Source organism: Pseudopodoces humilis, chromosome 9 (genome assembly GCF_049639895.1).
Source record: "Pseudopodoces humilis isolate 2021_Gansu_Grassland_sample_001 chromosome 9, ASM4963989v1, whole genome shotgun sequence".
Taxonomy (NCBI): Eukaryota; Metazoa; Chordata; class Aves; order Passeriformes; family Paridae; genus Pseudopodoces; species Pseudopodoces humilis.
The window spans coordinates 34,206,467-34,225,936 of record NC_142208.1 but is presented as its reverse complement, the minus strand read 5'-3'; the positions used below and the strand labels follow the sequence as shown (position 1 = coordinate 34,225,936).

Genomic DNA, 19,470 nt, shown 5'->3' with positions numbered 1-19,470 from the left:
TATTTACTTAATTTTACTGTATTTATTTAATCAGATCTTACTTATCCAGACAGTTTGGGATGACCCAGATTCCAACTGCTTCCATGAGTTTCTACACCCCTTATATGCACAATATTCAAAATAAATCAATTTTACTCCCAAACAGCTACAGATAAGCAGTGAAAAATTACTTATCTAGATAATGGATTTCAACTCTTTTAGAATGCTTAATTCAAATGAACACACAACACAGGAATGAAATTAAAAGATTTAAAGGAAAATAATGCAGGTGGAGAATAAAAAGGAAGCTTTGTTCTTGCATCAGAATGTATTAGATCTTGCAATTTGCATATACAAATAATTCAGCCACATTCACCGGCATTAAAAACACAGCAAGATCAAATTAGAAACATAAGGAAAAAAAAAATAGTAAGAGCTGAAACTGTATAATACATACATATATATATATTATAAAGATTTGATAAATTAAATACATTTTGGTTATACAGAAAAGTTCCAGTAACTTTACACGAAAAATGGGACAAGGGAAACGCAAACATTTCAAAAGACTGAACACGGGGTGGTCAGGCTCATTTTAAAAGTTTAAAAAATACATAAAAATAGCCTAAAAAACACTGCTAATTACAGTATGCATTCTTCATTAAGGCCCAAGTCAGCCAAGTACTTCTAAGGGATTGCTTTGGGAACAGGGAATCCATGGCATTCCATGGATTGTGGGATGAGGATGTTGGGAAGCGAACGCTTAAATGCTGAGCTGGGACCTTCTGAACACATGAACAGTCAAAGTCACACAGTGACCAAAAGCACACACAGATCAGAAGGACACTTCCAATCCAACAATTTGGCCTTTTAAAGGAATTCCATGCAACGGATGGAGAGTCAAAGCAAAATTCCAATCCACCAAGACACTCCCCAGAGCTCCAGCCACTGAGCAACACCCAACAACTGCCAAGGGAGCTCTTCTCACTCCACAAAAACCCTTCTGGATTGTGAATTCTGAGTTACATTTTAGGCATTTCTCTTTCCTCCTCGATATCTCGATCTGGTTATCGACTGAAATCCGAGTACCCAGCGAGGCCTTGGTGTTCCAGCTGAATTCCATCCCGCTCCCAGTTGGAAGGAGGCCTTTGTGAACCTCATGGGAAGCTGGAATTGTGCTGCAGCTCCTGGGGGAGACCCCCACTCCCCCATCACTGCTGCACTCAGACTGACCTCAGGGACCCCAAAATCTGCTCAACATACCAATTATTATTGCTCAAATGCTGGCTAAATGGTCAGAAAGATCCTGACATCAGGATTGTTAACATGGGAATTCCTTTATTTTCCAACCTTTTGGAGTCTCCCTGCACTGAGACTGATTTCAGGAGACAGCCTCAATTTTTACCACAGGGACTCACAAATCTGCCAAACAGACAAATTAATATTAATAATATTATTATTATTCAAACATTGGCTATCTGTGGTTGGAAAGCTCCTGAAATCAGAAAACAGGAATTCCTTTGCCTTATTTTCCAAGCTCTGGGAGTCTCCCTGCACCGAGGTTGACTTCATGGACAGCTCAGCCCAAATTTGTACCTCAAGGACCCAAAAATCCAACAAATTATTCAAATGTGGGCTAAATGGTCAGAAAAATCTTGACATCAGGATCAGGAAACGGGAATTCCTTTGCATTATTCTCCAACCTCTGGGAGTCTCCCTGTGCTATAAATCAGACTGAGCTCCCCCTGTATCAGTTTCCAGCCTGGATTTATTCTGGCTCTTTCAATTTGGATGGAACTTCAGAACATGCCCTTCCTCAGCTCCACTTTCACTACCCAACCCTGTGGCTTGAGTGTTTCTTCTCATAGAGACTCACGAGCCAGGTTTAATCTTTAAACAATCTCATTTTTGAGGTGCATAATTACTGTACAAATAAATACAGGAGTGCAGCGATGGGAAGACAAGAACAGCCAATGGCACTGTGGGAATTGGGTGCTCAGGAATTCCTACCCCAAACCTTTTCCAGCTAGGATGGAATGGCAGGAGACCTAGGGACACCTTCCCGTCCCCTTGTGTTGCTCCAAGGTGCAATGGGATTATTGGAATGGGGTAAAATAGTGCAAGAACAGCAGGGAAAAGCTCAGTTTAAGCTGCTTGTTTGAAATAAGGCTTTGATGTTGCGTGGCCAAGGCCCAGCTGGACAAGACAGAACTGTTGCATATTCGTTATGGAGTTAATTACAGATTTACCCCCTTTGTGCTCATTAAGTCAGAGATGCTTTTGGAAAAGTGGGAAAGATCAACTTGGTAATTATTCAACATTCAGGTGCCCTGTGATTGTGGGGAGTTTCCAGCCCCTGGTCAGGGCTGTAATAAAAACTTTTATATTTTCTGTCACCAACTCTATTCTCAGTAGTGCTTTCAGTAAAAATATATCTCTGTACACAACCCTAAACCCCTCATGGAAAATCCTTTTTTGATCACATTTTTGGGAGGGTAAGAACCTGGAGGAACTTTTAATACAATACTCAGTGTTTCTTGAATTAAACCGTTCATAAAATGTTTTTTCCAATTTTTACCTCTTAATTATCCTGCTGAGTCAAATCAAGGAGTAAGAGTTCATCTCTTACTTTAAAGAAGTGGGAAATTATGCAAGTGATTATAGAGAAGAGAAACTTTTAACTCCATTTCTGGCCTTTCTCTTCAAGTAGACAAGTTCAGGTGCTGCAAAATATACTTTTCAAATATGCAAAATACTCTAAAAATCACATTATTGCCTTTCTGAGTCAATTTAAACAAAATTTGGGAAGAAAAACCAAACTAACAGGGCTTTGACAGTTCTGTTAATTCAAAAATTCAAATCTGTATTTCTACTGATTTTATCCTATGGACAATAGGACTCAAAATCCAACAAAACCTGGAGGCTCTTTAAAACAGTCTAGAAAAATAAATATCTGTTTTCATGGTGAACATAATTCCCTGGTGAACAAAACATGTTTAAACACGTGCACCAAAATTCACTTTTTTTAGGATGAACTGTAAATCACCTGTCAAAAAATTCAAGACTTGGGAGAGAACATTGTTGATAAATATTTATGAGTGGCAAAACTCAAAGGGTGAAAAAAAAACCCCAAGAATTAATTTTTTGTTGTTTAGAATAAAGATTTCTATCCCATCTTACAGTGCTATACAGTATAGGAACATTATATTTTGCTTTAGAAGATATTTCTATTTAAGAAACAACTTTATACAGCAAATGCAACTTTTAGAGCCAGCACAACGTTGTATTTACAGTTCAGTCAACAATCCAAGTGACATGGAATAAATTAACATAATGTACAACTATTTATACAGACAAATTAAAAAATAAGGCAGAATTCTCATTTGAAATTAGCATAATCTGAAAAGATGTCGATGAAATCTTGTACCACTCTGTAGCAGAATTCATACTGTTCCTGGAAAAAAAGGAAAAGAGATCAAAATATGCTTTTGGTTACAGTTAGAAAACTGGAATTCTGCAAATCCCAGTGATAAATTCATCACATCCTAACTGGGACCAGTAGCTGAGGCCTGGTCTGATTTCTGTTTATTATTTTAGATAAAAACAATGGTTCCTCTTGCTTTGGGCAGACACTGGTCAGGCTGATCATTGCTTCAAATGATTTCCTGAGCTTTTTCAGAGATGGTTCTTAAACTGAATCAGTTCTTAGGCCTGGCTTTTGAATTAAACCCAGCTGCTCACAGCAGAAACTCCTGAGCACTGCCCAGGGATAATCAGGGAAAATCCCAGGATGGTTTGGGTTGGAAAGGACCTTAAACTCCACCCAGTGCCACCCCAGCCGTGGCAGGGACACCTTCCCCTGTCCCAGCTGCTCCAGCCCCAATGTCCAGCCTGGCCTTGGGCACTGCCAGGGATCCAGGGGCAGCCCCAGCTGCTCTGGGAATTCCATCCCAGCTCCTCCCCACCCTGCCAGGGAACAATTCCTGCCCAAAATCCCATCCAGCCCTGTCTCAGCCTGACCATGGATAATCCAATTCCATTCCTTCATCCCCTTTCTTTCTATCCACAGGACAGAGAAAACATCTCCCTGGAAAAAGGCTTTGAGGCAATTGTTTCTAAAGAGGTTTCAGATTGCTGAATGGAAGCAATACTTGTATATTTGCAAGTTACAAAAAGTCTCAAAAACCCTTTTATGTTTACTCAATAGGGAAAAGCATCTGGACTAAGCTTCAAACAGTCATTGTAGATGACTTGAAGGAAAACTTTAAAGATTTTAAACAAGTCAGTGACATTTCCAAGGATTTCCACATCTCTGGCAGTGTCCAAGGCCAGGTTGGATGGGGCACATCCCAGCCTGGGATAGTGGAAGGTGTCCTTGCCCATGGCAGGGGTGGGAATGGGATAAGCTTTAAGGTTCCTTCCAACCCAAACCATTCCATGATTCCAATTTATGCCCAGACATTTGAAGGAAAGAAAGAACAACTGATAAATAGCTTGAAAGCCATTTACTTCATATATTTTTCTCACCTGCAACACTCAAAATATGTTTAATTTAACTGCCTCAAGCTCCTGCAAGGCAGAGAATATTTAACCAAATTGTATTTTCAGACATGCTCTAAAAATCCCTGTAAAACCCTGATAATGGTATACACACAATCCACCATGCATCATTTATATCAACCTGCACAAAACCCCTTCCTTCTCCTCCCCCAAGAATATTTAGAGGCAGAACTCCCTTCCAAAGCCCTGGTAGATCCCATACCAGCGTTTGCACCATGTGTGGCCTCTGCAGCCTCAAGCTCTTCACGGCTTGGAACACGTCCAGGAGCCCCTCGGCCTTCACCCGCTCCAGGATGTTGCTCAGTGCTATGAAGGTTCCCGTTCTCCCCGCTCCAGCACTGCGGTGAAAACACGTTTTTTTGGGATAAAAATGAGAAAAGAGGAATGCCAGGGGCACAGAATGGGCAGGCTGAGGTGCAGAGGGGGCTCACCTGCAGTGCACAGTGATGGGGTGGTTCCCTGTCTGCTGCTGCTGTTTCTGCACAGCTGCAATGAGGTCGATCATGCCTTTCCCTTCGGCAGGAATCCCGATCTCCGGCCACCCATGGAAGTGGAACTGCCTGACCAGCCTGCTCTGCTTCTCCTGGTTGCTCTGCCAGCAGGAAAACATCACTCAGCCACTTGTTCCCTCCAGGTGGAAACACAATTCCTGCCTGGAACATCTGCAGCAGCAATTTTGTGCTGCTACAGGAGAGTATTTGCAGCCTGGTAACATATTAAGGACCTTGATGATCTTATTTCCAGTAATATTCCATGATTCCATCCTGGCAGGTCTGTTTCTAAATCCCCCACCCACTGATAATTTCCCCCTACAGTTTTCCTTTAGCTGTTTACTCTTAGGAAAGGTCTTAGGATACACTGGAAATGCCCAAGGCCAGGTTAGAAAGGGCTTGGAAAAAACCTGAGGTAGTGGGAGGTGTCCCTGCCCATGGCAGGAGTTGGGGTGAGGCGAGTTCTAAACTCCCAACCCAAACCACTCTGGAATTCTGTGAAGACTCTTGAATCAAATTTTCTTTGCTACCTATGTGGGAGATGGCAGAAAAATCTATAATTTTCTAAAATAACAGTGACAACAAAACAGTTAAAAAAACCCCAAAACCCACCCCCCATTTTGCAACCACCCATTTTACTGATCAGAATTTTCAGGGACTTTAAGCAAAATTATTCCATATAAGCTTCCTCTTAATTAACCACATTTAAGTTTAGACAGAAATCCCGGAATTTAAGATACATAACCAGATTTATTAATATCTTCTGATGGAAAAAAAAAAAAAAAAAAGAACAACAAAAAGGGTGGAATTTTAAATAATTACCTGATTAAATGTAACCAGGAAGTCCCTCACACTGATGGCATCCATCAGGTTGTCACTCTTGATTTCCACCGTGATCTCTCCGTGAGTCACGGAGCCCTCTGATGGCCAGTACTGGCAGCATTTTTCCTGCAGAATCCAGAGAATTGCAAACATTCCTTGATTTATTCCCCCCCCCCCCACATTGTCATGAATCTCTGGTATAAGAAGTGACATCCAGCATAGTAAGTGTGTTTTAAACACTAAGAATACAGTGATAAAATATTTCTTGAATAGAAACCATCATGATGAAAAGGGCTCAAGGGGCCCAGACAGCAAATATTGCTTTAAAACGAAGTGGAATAAGAAATGGAATTCCTGAAAGCAAGGCAATGTTGTTAAAAACCTCCCAAAACCACCAAGAAAAAGCTTTTCACAACACCCTTGTTGAACCCAGAATTTTCAAGCTGCAGCACAGGAGTCTTTAATTAATGAGATGAATTCTCATATTTAAATTAAATAATTAATTATTTCTCGTATTTAAATCAAATTAGGACAGGCCCAGAATGAGCAACAGGAGCTTTTACTGGGACAAACAGGATAAAAGTTTACACAGAAGTTTGTTCCCAGATCCCAAAACTCTGTCCTGTGTCAGGCATCCCTTGAAGCGAACGGGAAGCTTTGAAAAATCACAATATTCTGCACTCGTTTTGTGCTTCCTGACAATTCCAGAAAAAGCAGCAACGCTGCCCCCACACCAAGGAGTGAAGCAAGTGCTCATTTTAGGAAAAGCCAAGAAAATAAAATCTCAGATTGCTGGAATTTTTTTGGCAAAAACAAACCCCAAACCCAGAATTGATGGTGGGAAGGGGAAGGGTGGGGCTGCGGGGTGGGCACGCACCTGCTCCCTCTCCTGGACCTCGGTGAGCATGACGATGGTGTGGCACTTCCACTCCCACACCATCCTCCAGAAATCCTCCACCGTGTGTGGGAGGGGGCCCTGGGTGGCAATGAAATAATCCTTCTGCCGATATCCCTGCGGGAAGAGAGCGCCATCACCCAGAGCCGCTGGGCACGGCGACATCACGGCTCAAACCGGGGCTCCTCTCCCAGGGAACCGCCTCAGCGTCCACCAGGAAGGCTGAAGTTGGGTATTAGGGGGAAATTTCCCCATAGAAAGTGCTGGCAGTGCCCAGGGCAGTGCTCAATTCCCAGTCCCTGGAGGGATTTAAAATCCATGTGGAGGTGGCACTTGGGGACATGGGGCACTGGTGGCCTTGGCAGTGCTGGGGGATGGTTGGACTCGATGGTCTGAGGGAGCTTTTCCACCCTCAGAGATTCTGTGGTTCTAAAATCTCCCCAAAATTCACAATCCTCAGGTGAATTTTCCCAGTCATGCCTGAGAGGATGAGATTCTGCAGGACCAGATTTCACAAGGCTATCACAACAGCAGCTCCCAGCTTTTCTCTAGGATTAACTTCTACCTCAAGTTTTGAGATCCAGTTTTATTTCACAGAATCCATGAGGTCAGAAAAGACCTCTGAGGTCATGGAGTCCAACCTGTGACCCAACACAAGGCACTGAGGGCCAGCCTTTCCTTATTTCCATGCAGTTGTGATCCCTATGGAATCCACAACCCTCGGCCACTAACGTGGTTTTACTGCTTAAGGACAAATTGTCACATCTAAACAAAAACAAGACACAATCCTGTGTTACTCAGCTTTCAACAGGAAGAAAGCTTGGAATCCATCCAGCTCTGCCCAAGTAAAGCCTGGCTTTGCCACACACCGACAGCCTTTCCCTGTGCTCAACACTGACTTTTCTGTTTCTCAGAAAAGCAAATATTTACACCTGTTAACCTGACCCAGATAATGCAATCACTGCCTGTCGGTTGTGCAGCTGATTTCTTTGATCAGAATTTAATAAAAGGTTTGGTTTATAAATCTAACAACAAGGTTTAAACTGCACAGCCGTTTAAACTGAAATTAAAAACCCCAGATTAGAAACGCATTTGGAAACTCCCATAAACAAAGCTCATGTTCTTTGCAAGCCAAGCTGATTGTGCCTCTTTAAAAAGACTCAGCAGCAGCAAAACCTCTGATTTGAAAAGGAAATGCATGAAAATGTTGCATACTTACATCTATGAAGGAAGCATTGATGTAGTCTGTGTACTCCTGCCCTCTTTTCATGGACAGAATCACTCTGTTAAAATCATCTGGAAAATAAAAGTCTGGGCTTAGTTTTGAATCCAGAAGAGTCCAGTCTTAAGTTTAAAAGTTTAGTCTTAATTTTGAGTCCAGTCTTACATCTGCCAACTGCACGTGGGAAGAACAAACCCCACCAAATCTTTTCTCTGAGCTGCTCATTTCCAGGTGCAGACATTACAGTGCTGCTCAGATGGAGCAAGGAACCACACAGAAAAGGGCTGGTTTAAAAGGTGAAACCACCGAGTTACTGAAATTCAAAATCCCCGACTGTAACAGATTTTAGGGCGATTTAATAAAACCCAATTCACTGAATTTTTCACAGATGACAGTTTGTAAGGGGAGCTGTGCTCTGCCAGCAGCCAGATCCAGTGTGTGCTCCCAGGCAGGGATTTATGGCCCTTTCTCTGGAGGTGAGAAGCTGGGCTCTTACAGGGGATGATCTGGATGACTCTTGCTTTCTTCATGTTGGCTGGAAGGTTGCCAGTTCTCATGTTCTCCTTCATGATGCGCACGTTGGTCAGCTTCTGCAGAAAGCACACGGGAGGGTGAGCACACAGCTCATCCCACCCTCCCCAGGCCCTGCAGTGGCTTCACTGGCTACAAATCACTGCCACTTCATTGTCCTGCCTGTCAAAATTAACAATCACAGAATCCCAGAATGGTTTGGCTTGGAAAAGACTTTAAATCCCATCCCATTCCAACGCCTGCCATGGGCAAGGACACCTTCCAGCATCCCAGGCTGCTCCAACCTGGCCTTGGACAATTCCAGAAGCCAGAGCTTCTCTGGACTCCATGTGCCAGAGCCTCCCCACCCTCACAGCCAAAAATTCCTTCCCAATATCCCATCAAACATTCCTTCTCTCAATACTGTTGATTATTGAACTTGTTGCTCTATCAAACTTATTTTTACATCATTTTCTTTACCCAGTTCCCAATTTCTGGTTAAATTAATCCTTTAGAGCAAAGTGAGAACTCCAGCTAGCACCCAGATGTCTATTAATACTTTAAACCTATATAGAAAAGAAATATTTTACCATAAGGAAAATCATAAAGAAAATTCTAACTCTTCCCTCAGGGAGCCGAAGTCATTTTAACAATGATCACACACAGCCAGGGTGGTTTTCTTCATCTGAGGTTTCTCCACTGATAAGAAATGGGGTTTTTTGGGTGGGGCTTTTGAGGTTTTTCTCCTGACAGTCTGAACATTCAACACCAGCCCTGTAAATTCCCTGCAGCTCTCCCTGCTGGCAGTCACCTCGGAGTTAACAAACCCCACTGGGATGCAGATTAGGAGCAGCTAATCCACTTTCCTCTTCCAGCATTATCTGATCTGGCAACCTGCACCAGACCCAGACAATCACTCCACTCTTCTTTTATAAACAAACAAAAAACATTTAGAGAAAGGCCACAGAATGACACAGCTCTGAATGAGGGAATTAGATTAGAATCTGAATTTCGGGAACAGAATGTTCAGCAAGGCCCCATTCACAACCACCAAATAAAACAACATTTCCCCTTTTATGCACCTCTAAGGTTACACTTTGGCTTAAATCTTGGAAATCGTATGGGAAAGGTTTCCATACTTACTTTAAATTCCTCTTCCAGCCCTATTTTGACCAGGTTAGGTGCTGCACTGTGGGAAGTCTGAAGGTGTTTTTCCAGGGATGACACATCCAGCTCCGTGTCACCGTAGAGGTAGTACTCGAGTAAGGCTTGGTAAATGAAGGAATATTGCATCTGGAAGGGACAGAGAGGAAGATGAAGGGAGGGAAATGAGGGATTCTGGGACTTAATTAAAAATCACAGGATGGTTTGGCTTGGAAGGGACCTTAAATCCCTCCCCCTGTCCCAGCTGCTCCAGCCCCAATGTCCAGCCTGGCCTTGGGCACTGCCAGGGATCCAGGGGCAGCCCCAGCTGTTCTGGGAATTCCATTCCAGCTCTTCCTCACCCTGCCAGGAACAATTCCTGCCCAAAATCCCATCCAGCCCTGTCCTCTGGCAGTTCAAAACCGCTGCTACTTGTCTTGTCACTGTTTGGTGACAATCTAATCTAATCATTAAAATAATAATAATTAGAAGTTATTACACTAAACCAGAGTGTTCCCGTTCCGTTCACATTTCCACTCCTTCTCTGACATTCCACTCCCTTGTGAATGGGAAAACCTGGAAATGACTCCTAAAAATGAAGTGTTTTTCAGGAGTCTTCTCTGCCTTTATCTTCTCCCACACCCCACATCCTTCACTGGGCTTTGTGCATTTTTGAATTTGAGAATCTCAGAACGATTTGGGTTGGAAGGAACCTTAAAACTCATCCTGTTCCACCCCCTGCCATGGGCAGGGCCACCTCCCACTAACCCCAGGCTGCTCCAAGCCCTGGATCAGCCACGGGATCACGGGACACACTGGGCTGCCCAACAGAGTGGGAATACAGCAGCAATTCCCTTCTCTGCCCAGGAGAAGCCGGAATTTGGGGCAATTCCAGCACACTCACATCTGTCTGAACCATCTGTGGCCGCTGGTTGCGGATCCTGGAGACGAACTCGAACACGTCCACCTTCTGCTCCGCGTGCATCATGTCGATGATGGCATCGATGACGATGAAGGTGCCCGTGCGCCCCACGCCAGCGCTGGGGAGAGAACAAACACACAAAAATCTCCATGGAATCACCCAAATCTGCAGGAATTGCTGCAGCAGCGAGCCTCGTGCTCAGGCTGGACTGAAGTGGTCGCTGGGAAATGTTAGATCTCGTGGAATCATGAAGGCTGGAAATGTCTCAGATCCTTGAGTCCAGCTGTTCCCCCCATGTCCCCAAGTGCCACATCCACAGGGCTTTGAAAATCCCTCCAGGGATGAGGTTCCATCCCTGTGGCCTGTCCCAATGCCTGGTCACCCTTTCAGAGAAGACTATTTCCTAATATGCCATCTAAACCTCTCCCTTTTTCATTTTAACAAGGGCAGCAAAAAAAGTGCTTTTAGCACAAAAACCCAGCTCTTCCCAGCTGATGCCATCAGAATTAGATTTAAAAATACATTTAAAAAAATATCTTCTTGACCATCTCTACTAATTCAGGTTAAGATAAAATTTTAATTATTCTTGTAGTAATTTTAGCTCCACATTTCCCAATGTTGCCATCCCTAAACGCTTTTTGGTTTTTCTACCCTTAAAAGCCACGAGAGGGGGCACGACCACTAGAAATGACAAAATTCCAGCGTCTTTCAGCTTTTCCTTCCAGAGGAAAAGGGCATGGCATCCTGTACTAGTCATGAGTAGCTCTCCTTTACCCTCTGGGCAGTTTTGTTGGCCCACAAACCCCTCCAGGAACACGATAAAAACGTCTCCCCTCCCCTCACAGGCTCAAAAATACAAAGCAACTCTCAGCAAGGCAACATTAGGTTTTCAACAACACCAGAAAAATAAAAGAAAAAAGAGAGATTGTACTTGTAGCACAATTATTTCATTTCCTCACACACTTTACCAGCAGGGAAACCAAAGCCCACAAGCTCCACTGTTCCAGAGGTCTGAGGGACGATGGAGATTCCATTCCCTCTCCCATCCATCCATGTCAGCCCTCTGGCACCACAAGGAATTCCCCCCTCATGTCCTAATGTCTCCATTCCCACTTAAAAGAGATCATTCTCCTCCTGACAGCCCTGGAAGCCACTTCTGAGCAGGGATGTCCCCTCCCCAGCTCTCAATTGGCCCTCACTGCTCATTCCTGGGAGGTTTCATTCCAGCTCAGCTTCCTCACTTTCCTTTCCAATCCCTTTTTACACATCCCTATTCTGTCCCACGCTTCCCTGAGCAGATCAGCTCTGGATTCCATCCCTGCACGTTCCTGCTGAAGCTGCTGACATCCCCACCCTGGACATTAACCTCGGGAGCTCCCCAAGTGTCTCCATCCTTAAGAGTTTGCTTTGAGGCATCTCTTACTCAGCTTTTCCTCAAAGTCCCTCTCTACCCACTGAAAAAATTCTCTTTCTAAGAAAACACCCTATTCCTAAAAACTTACAGAACACAAGAATCGGCAGAAAATCCTGCCGCTCCTCATTTTCACTCCTTGACTTCCCGCTGCTAAATCAGTGTTTTGTTCTCTTCCTAAACCTCACTGGAGACTTTTTGGCCGGAGTGGCTGGGTCAGATTTCTCTACAGGCTCCCTAAAAATGGATGTTACTCACTGCTGATGGGCTTCCCTTTCCTTTTGCCAACAATTCCGTGGTGTCACATCCTGAACTCGGACGGAAATTCGGTGTCGCCTCTCCTGTGTTTCTGACGCTGACACACCACGGCCTCCCCGTGCTCTGCTGCCCCTTTAGACTGAAATCTCTGCAGGTATTTAGGAAATTATTTTGTATTTTCCTTGCTTGTGTCTTTCCTTCTGCTGCTTAAGGCAAGCACAGCATTTCCTGCTGCTGCCAAATAAAGCCCAAGCCCAGAATGAGGCTCCACACACAGCAAAGGGCTATAAAAATATTCTCCACTGAGACAATTCAAATCTACTTTTCCCATCTAAATGCTTTTTTTCAAGCCTTTTATTCATGACACCTGGGAGAGGTGGTGAATCCCAGCAGGACAAACACCCTCTTTTTCATTAGCACACATTTCCAGGGAGTATTTCTAGCAAGGAAAAAAAGATAAATATAGGAATTTACAGCTTTTTTCCCTTAAAAACAAGACCCAGACAGACAGAGCTGCTCTTCTTTCCTTTTCATTCTGCTCTTGTGTCCTTTTTATTCCAACCTTGCAATGATAAGTGTTCCCTGAAAAGCCACTTGTTGCTCAGTGGTGAGCTTAGAGTTGGAGAGGTTGAAATTCTCTTCAAACTGTTTGGGAGTTTGGGTTTAGTTGCATTAAAGATTTCAAGTTTAGCAGCAGCCTCTGACAGATGTGCCTGTGTGAGTGACCAATGAGTGGGAATTGGTTCTGGACTGGGATGAAGCACATTTTTAAAATTGCAGCATTTAAATCTCTTGAATTCAAGTCTTTCTTCCAAACTTTTTCAGGCATTTCAGGGCTGATTTCCATAGAAAACTGTAATGTGACTGTGGGAGAAGTGGGGGATGAATTCCCAGAGCAGCACTGGGTGGCAAAGGCCACAGATTTCTATCACCAGCCTGTTTTTCTGACAAAGAACAGATTTATACCAAAGAATGGAGATCTCTCACAAAAACACCCCAAACAGCAGAACAACAACTTGTTTGAGCACTAAACTGACAGCAAAGACAGAGCTTTGGAAATTGTTTTTACTCTGGGCTCTCAAAAACTCAGCAGATCGTTACCCTTGAATAGAAATATGTGGGTAAATCTATCTATAAATATAAAAATACATATATACATAAATAGATGTATAAAAATACATATAAAATATACATAAAAGCTTCAAAAAGATATAAAAATACATAAAAAAAAGCTAAGTATATCAAAATAACTCCAGGCCCAGCCACAAGAATGGTCTGAGGAGCACATACATACCTACAGTGAACCACAATTGGTCCAGCATGGGCAGGATTCAAGGTTTTGACTTTTTTCAGGAATTTCAGCATGCCAATAGGTGTGAAAGGCACCCCAAAATCCGGCCAGCTAGTGAAGTGGAGCTGTGTGACGAGCCTTGGAGCTTTGCATCCCTCGTGGAGCTGCAGGAACACCCAGACTCTGAGTCTGACATCTCATTTTTCATGCAAAGATTAATGAACAAACTGCCAAGGTTAATTATGGCTTTATTCCCTGCCACACTCCAAGCCTGACTCAAGGATTTGGAGTTTACAGCGTGTGTAAAATACAAACACTAAGTAAAAATTTCATTATTAATTTTCAGTGGAATAACCCCAGGATAAGATTGCAAAGAGTGAGACGGGCTCTTCCAAATCGATCCAATTTCACTCATTTTTTATCGTATTTTTATAATACAATTTATCATTATAAATAAATTTTTTATTTATGTTTTTCCCCAAAAGATCAACTCCCTGCTGGGCAGTCCCAAGGCATCACTGGGCACAGAAATCCAGAACCTCTCTCAACCCATGGACTGCATCGAATATTCCTGGGCAGACCCTGCTTCCCCCTCCCAGGAGAGGCACCACAGCTTTCTCCCCTCAAAAAATAACTGCCTCAATTTCTTCCAAGCAAATCTTGGAGATTTTCTCAGCTTTCCCTGAGGACTGAAATGAAAACCCCCTGGAGCAGCTCTGTCCTCACCGACTGCACGCAGAACTTGCGGATGGTGTAATCCACCAGCACGATGCAATCCTCCACAGACACGCGGATATTCCCGTAGGTCCAGCAGCCCTGGTCAGGCCAGTACTGGAAACATTTTTCCTGCACAAAAAACACAGGGAATTTTACACCCAAACACGGGGAATTTCATCACCTTGACTTTGCCTTCGCTGCCGAGCGCTCACAGCTGGGACCAGGGAAGGAGAGCACAGCTGGGAGTGTGCAGAGCTCCTCATCTGGCACAGCTTTAGCCCCCTGCTACTGCTGCTCAAACTGATGCAGGGAAGGTGAGAACAGCTTTGAATTGTTTTTTAACCAACTCAGCCCCCACAGCTTTTGTTTCAGTTTGGCAGCTTCCTTACAGGGTGTCCAGCTGTGGGGACCGTGAGGTTTGTGCTCTGTTTTCAAGCTTTAGCTGAAATTCAAAGCAGTTCTCAATTGGAGCCATCAGGAATATCCAGATTTAACAATTCTGGCTGCTCACACTGGGAATTGGCCCTCATGGCCTGGTGCTGCTGTTTGAGCTTCATCAAGCAGCAGCAAAAGTGCAGGAAAATCAAGTCCAGGAGGAAAACAAGGAATACCCATCCTCAGAGAGGAGTGGGGGACAGAAATGACAGAAGCAGCTTTAATTCCTCATTATTTAGTTGACAAATTGTGATTTCTACAACATAACACTCAGGAAAATGAGTCTTTATCTTCATTCCTAATCAATCCCATCCACAAATGCAGCCTTACACAGGGATAAATCCACGGAGTTTTCCTTTGGCTCTGGGCTATGCAGGACACACCTGACCATCAGAATTTTCTCCTTGAGATCACCTGATATAAATGGGTATTTTAGAATTGAAAGCTCCATTTTGGAGCAGAAACTCAGCTGTGCTGACAGGGGCCAGGGCAGGAAGTTGTCAGAAATGCACCTGATCAGACCCTGAGCAGCCAGGGCTGCTTTTGGAGCACAGGGGACATCCCAGAGCAGAGTGAAAAAGCTCTTTACCTCTTTTCTTTCTTTCAGGTTGGTTAACATGACAATAATGGCTGATTTCTGCTCCCAGATCATCCTCCAGAAGTCATTGACCGTCTCCTGCTTGGGTCCTGCAGACAGAGCAGGGCAATGCTCAGGAGAGGGGAGGGAGCAGATCCCAGAGCAGCCCCACATCCCTGCCCTGGGCACCCACCCACAGCTGGGTTTGCCAAACCTGCACAGGTTTGGAATATTTGTATATTTATGTATGAAATAACCCCCCCTTCATGTTAGTTTTTACATAATCACACACCCAAATCTACATTTTTAGAAGGAATCTCCTCTCTTGAAATATTTGTCATAGAATCACAGAAAGATCTGAGTTGGAAATGAAAGATTATTTATTTTCCAGCCTCCTGCCATGGCAGGGACACCTTCCCCTGCCCCAGGGCCTGCCCACCCTGCCAAGTTTAACAATTTCTGCCCAGTTTCCCATCTAAACCCACCCACTGTCATTTTAAAGCCATTCCCTGTGTCCTGTCCCTCCATCCCTTGTCCCCCAATCCCTCTCCAGCTCTCCTGGAGCCCCTTTATGCCCTGGAAAATTCTCTTAACACATTAATTCTTAAATACTATTTAGTCTTTTAACTATGGCAGGAACAACATATTGAATTCCTACTTTGTAGCTCTTTCTCATGCTGAGGTCCAGGGTTCCCTGTGACCACAAAAAACTTGGAATGGATCAGGAGACACCGATTTTGAAGCAAAGAGGGTCTGGAGGGGGAAATGAACCTCTGTTCTGAGCAGAATCTGCAGGTCTAGAGGCAGTTGCTCACCTCACACTTATTTCAAGTTCATTTCAAGTGTAACCTCTAAATCCAGCCTCACACTTGACCACCACCTGCAGCTAAAAATAACCTTTCAAACACATCTAAGATGAAAGGTGCTCACCCCTAAGCTAGAGAGAAGAGAGAAATGAGAACCAGTTACCTTGTGCTGCTATAAATTTATTCTTTTCTTTATAACCCTGTGGAAACAAATGCCACAGCAGTTAAAAGGTGAAAGGCCAACGTGTGCTAGCAGAGAATTGCTTCTTTAATTCCCAAAGTCTGGCCAACTCACATCTATATATGAAGCATTAATGTAGTCTGAAGGTGGGACTCCATCAATTTGGGTCAAAATCACTCTGGAATGATCATCTGAAAGGAAACAAGGACATTGGCAAGTTCTTAAATCTGAAATATGGTATTTCGTTGCAAGCAGGAGGTGTGGAAAGCCCTGAGTTCCCAAACCACAGACAACACATGAACAGCATTTCTGACCAGTGAAACTGTTATTATTTGAGAATTTTCAGCACGTGAAGACTACCAGCAGCCTGCTCAGTGCCAAAATTAATTGCCTGGCTTAAAACAAAAGTGAAAGGCTTACACGGCAGGATGTTGGGATATCTGTTCTTCTCCCTGTTCTCTTCCTTATTTGCCATTTCAAAAGTTCCCTGCACATATCCAGACGTTAATGACTGGGGAAAAAAAAAACAAAGATACAGAGTGAATGTGTTGGAAAACAAATAATTTTGACTGCACATGGCTTAGGGAAAAATTGCATCCAACAGAACTAAATATATTCCAACATTTTCCCCCCCAGTAACTTTAATTCCTCCCCAACAGGCAACTTCATTCTGGCAGATTTCACTCCAGACAACGAGTTCAGCAGTTGGGGAAAGAGAGAAGGAATTTTTTTCCCTCAGAGATCACAGTTATTTAGCAAACTGCTAAACTCTGAGCTGCTGCCTGGAGCTGCCATCTGCCGCGGTGACACAGAGCGGTGACACAGAGCGCGACCCAGCCGTGGCACCCACGCTGGGCTCAGGCACAGACACGGGGCTGTTTCTGACCCCCTGGCTGCTCAGGACATCAAATACCCAAAATCTCGCTCGGCCCTGCAGGTGAAGGCCCAGCCCTGGGCAGAAAAAGCAGGAAGGAAAAACAACGCGTGGGGTTTTTACGTGAGTCGAGTTCCGCGAGTCGTCGGCGAGAGCTGAGTGCAGATAAATTTAGTCCGGCTTAAAAAAAATCAAACAGTTGTGGAGGGCAATAAACCAAAGGGAAAAAACAGAGAGGAGGGTGAAGATGAAAGCAAAGAGGTGCCAAGGTGGAGCCTCTCCACAGCTGAGATGCTGCCACCGCACATGGACCAAACCAGAGCCGGATTTTGAGAAGCTCCTTGACATGGACTTTGTGAAGCTCCTTTAAGTGAACTCCAAAACCCCCAGTGCCAGCAGGGCAGATCCCACTGAGGCAAAATCCCAGCAGTTTGGGAAGGCACCACCACCTTCTCCCACTCCTGTACCTCCCCCTGCCCAGTTTGAGGCACACAGGGCGAGGAGAAGTGTGGTCAGGGAGGGCAGGGCTGAGCAAGGCTGGAATTTCCACCGAGAACAGCAAAGTTTGTCAGGGTGAGACGGGAGGAGAGGGGGGCATGGGCAGAACTGATCCTCCAGCATACAGGAAACAGCTCTGTGCACTCCTGGGTTTGGTTTGTTGGGGCTTTTCTGGCAATTAAAGCCGTGAATGGAAAAGAAGGGAGGTGAAAAGAAGGTTGAGAAAGAAAGCTGCTGTCAGCAGACTGCTTAATTCCTGATGTGGATGAAGCTCGTGGCCTCTTATCTGCCCATTTTGCTGATTAAAGTATGTTTATGAAACACAAAAGCCAAAATTCTTGTTAATTTTGTAAAAGTTTTTGTAAATTTTGTAAAAAGGAATAGTGGAAGGTGTCCCTTCCCTTGGCAAGGGGCTGGAACTGGATAATCTTTAACCTCCTTCCAACCCAAACCATTCTGTGACTCTATGAAATAATTAACTTTTTAAACACAATCTCTTCAAAGTTCAAGTCAGGCACCCAATTTTCAATTAACAGCCAGAGAAGTTCTGGATTTCCACATGAAAAGCACACAGAAAGGAATTCTCTTTGGCCAAAGCACCTCTCCATGCCCTGCTACTGCTCCCAGCCCTGGGAGGATGTGATTCAGCCAGGCTGCTCCCAGCACCCGAAACACGAGGAGCTGACCAGTCCTGCTGGCTCATCTGCTGCCACCACACTCTGACCTCTCCCCAAAAACCCCACTGAAGCTTTGAGAGGCTCAACCCACCCAGGATTGGCACATTTCCTCCTTTTTTTTTGGCACTGAATGAGCCACAGGGATGTCTTCATCAAGCCAGAATTAAAATTTCAAAAGAAAACTCTTAGGGGAAGCTTTTCAGTGACTAATCTGAAAATCAAGGCAGTAATTCCCAGTTTCCAGGGATGATCAACAGAGGTAGGGACTTCACAGGAAAGAGGAAATTTCTTTAACTTTTTTTCTTTTTTTCCTGTGAAGAAAGAACACACTTTTCTAGCACCCAATGTTCACAAAGGAATCACATAACAAAAGAAAAGAAGGAGCCTCAGCTATTTCTGGTGAGTGTCCAAGGGGTCTCTTAAGGGTCATTCAGGCTTTAAGGACAAAATCAAAGGTGCTGGAGAGCACCATTAGGCACATAAATCTAAAAGAACTGTTCTCAGAGTCAGCAACTGTCCTCAAAACTCTTTTCTGCCTGCTGTGTGTCTTCATCTTTTAGTGTCTGGTTTATTTTTACCAAAACAATTTCTATTGGACTGAACTTCTCAGGGTGGTGCACGTGCCTGGGTGGTGATGGCCCCCAGGGCTCACTGTTCTCAGCCCAAATTTGTTCCTGGTTCCCACTGGAGCTCGTGTGTCTGCATTCCCAGGGATGCCTGGCCCCTGACATCTGGGATCAGGCTGTGTGGAGTGGGCAGAGATCCCTGGAGCATCCCCAGGGCAGGGCTGAGGCACAGCACCGGAGAATCATGGAATGGTTTGGCTTGGAAGGATCTTTTAAAGCCCATCCAGCCCCACCCTGCCATGGCAGGGACACCTTCCACTGTCCCAGGCTGCTCCAAACCCCAGCGTCCAACCTGGCCTGGGACACTTCCAGCCCTCTCAGGCTGGAGCAGAAAGCTCACCCAGCCACAGGAAAAGAAACCCACTGAGCATCAACCCCATCCAACCTCACCACTGCTCATTTCTGGGGTCAGACCCCAGGTTTTTGGGTGTGGACAGAATCCCACATGCTCAAAGCACAGGGCAGAAAATTACCAAAGCAAAGAGGAGTTTAAAAATGAAAACAGATGGTTTGTTTCACTCTGAACCTCAGAGCAAGCTCATCAGGAGAGTCAGAATTCACCAGCACACACCTCA

General features: G+C 44.5%; 1 protein-coding gene across 6 annotated transcripts in view; it reads right to left on the bottom strand.

Annotated features, from left to right (window-relative positions):
- Positions 1-235: 235 nt before the first annotated feature.
- Positions 236-19,470, bottom strand: part of PTPRE (protein tyrosine phosphatase receptor type E) — an 85,244-nt gene continuing 66,009 nt past the window's right edge. For all 6 annotated transcript variants that reach the window (XM_088059575.1, XM_088059578.1, XM_088059576.1 and 3 more), the window contains exons 6-20: positions 16,641-16,731; positions 16,335-16,411; positions 16,203-16,239; positions 15,246-15,343; positions 14,231-14,350; positions 13,508-13,668; positions 10,527-10,662; positions 9,623-9,772; positions 8,466-8,559; positions 7,967-8,043; positions 6,730-6,864; positions 5,853-5,978; positions 4,971-5,131; positions 4,742-4,877; positions 236-3,433 (exon numbers count right to left, since the gene is read on the bottom strand). In XM_088059575.1, coding sequence (XP_087915701.1) covers positions 3,359-3,433; positions 4,742-4,877; positions 4,971-5,131; positions 5,853-5,978; positions 6,730-6,864; positions 7,967-8,043; positions 8,466-8,559; positions 9,623-9,772; positions 10,527-10,662; positions 13,508-13,668; positions 14,231-14,350; positions 15,246-15,343; positions 16,203-16,239; positions 16,335-16,411; positions 16,641-16,731 — 1,674 coding nt within the window. In that variant the 3' untranslated portion in view covers positions 236-3,358. The remainder of the gene's footprint in view (positions 3,434-4,741; positions 4,878-4,970; positions 5,132-5,852; positions 5,979-6,729; positions 6,865-7,966; positions 8,044-8,465; positions 8,560-9,622; positions 9,773-10,526; positions 10,663-13,507; positions 13,669-14,230; positions 14,351-15,245; positions 15,344-16,202; positions 16,240-16,334; positions 16,412-16,640; positions 16,732-19,470) is intronic.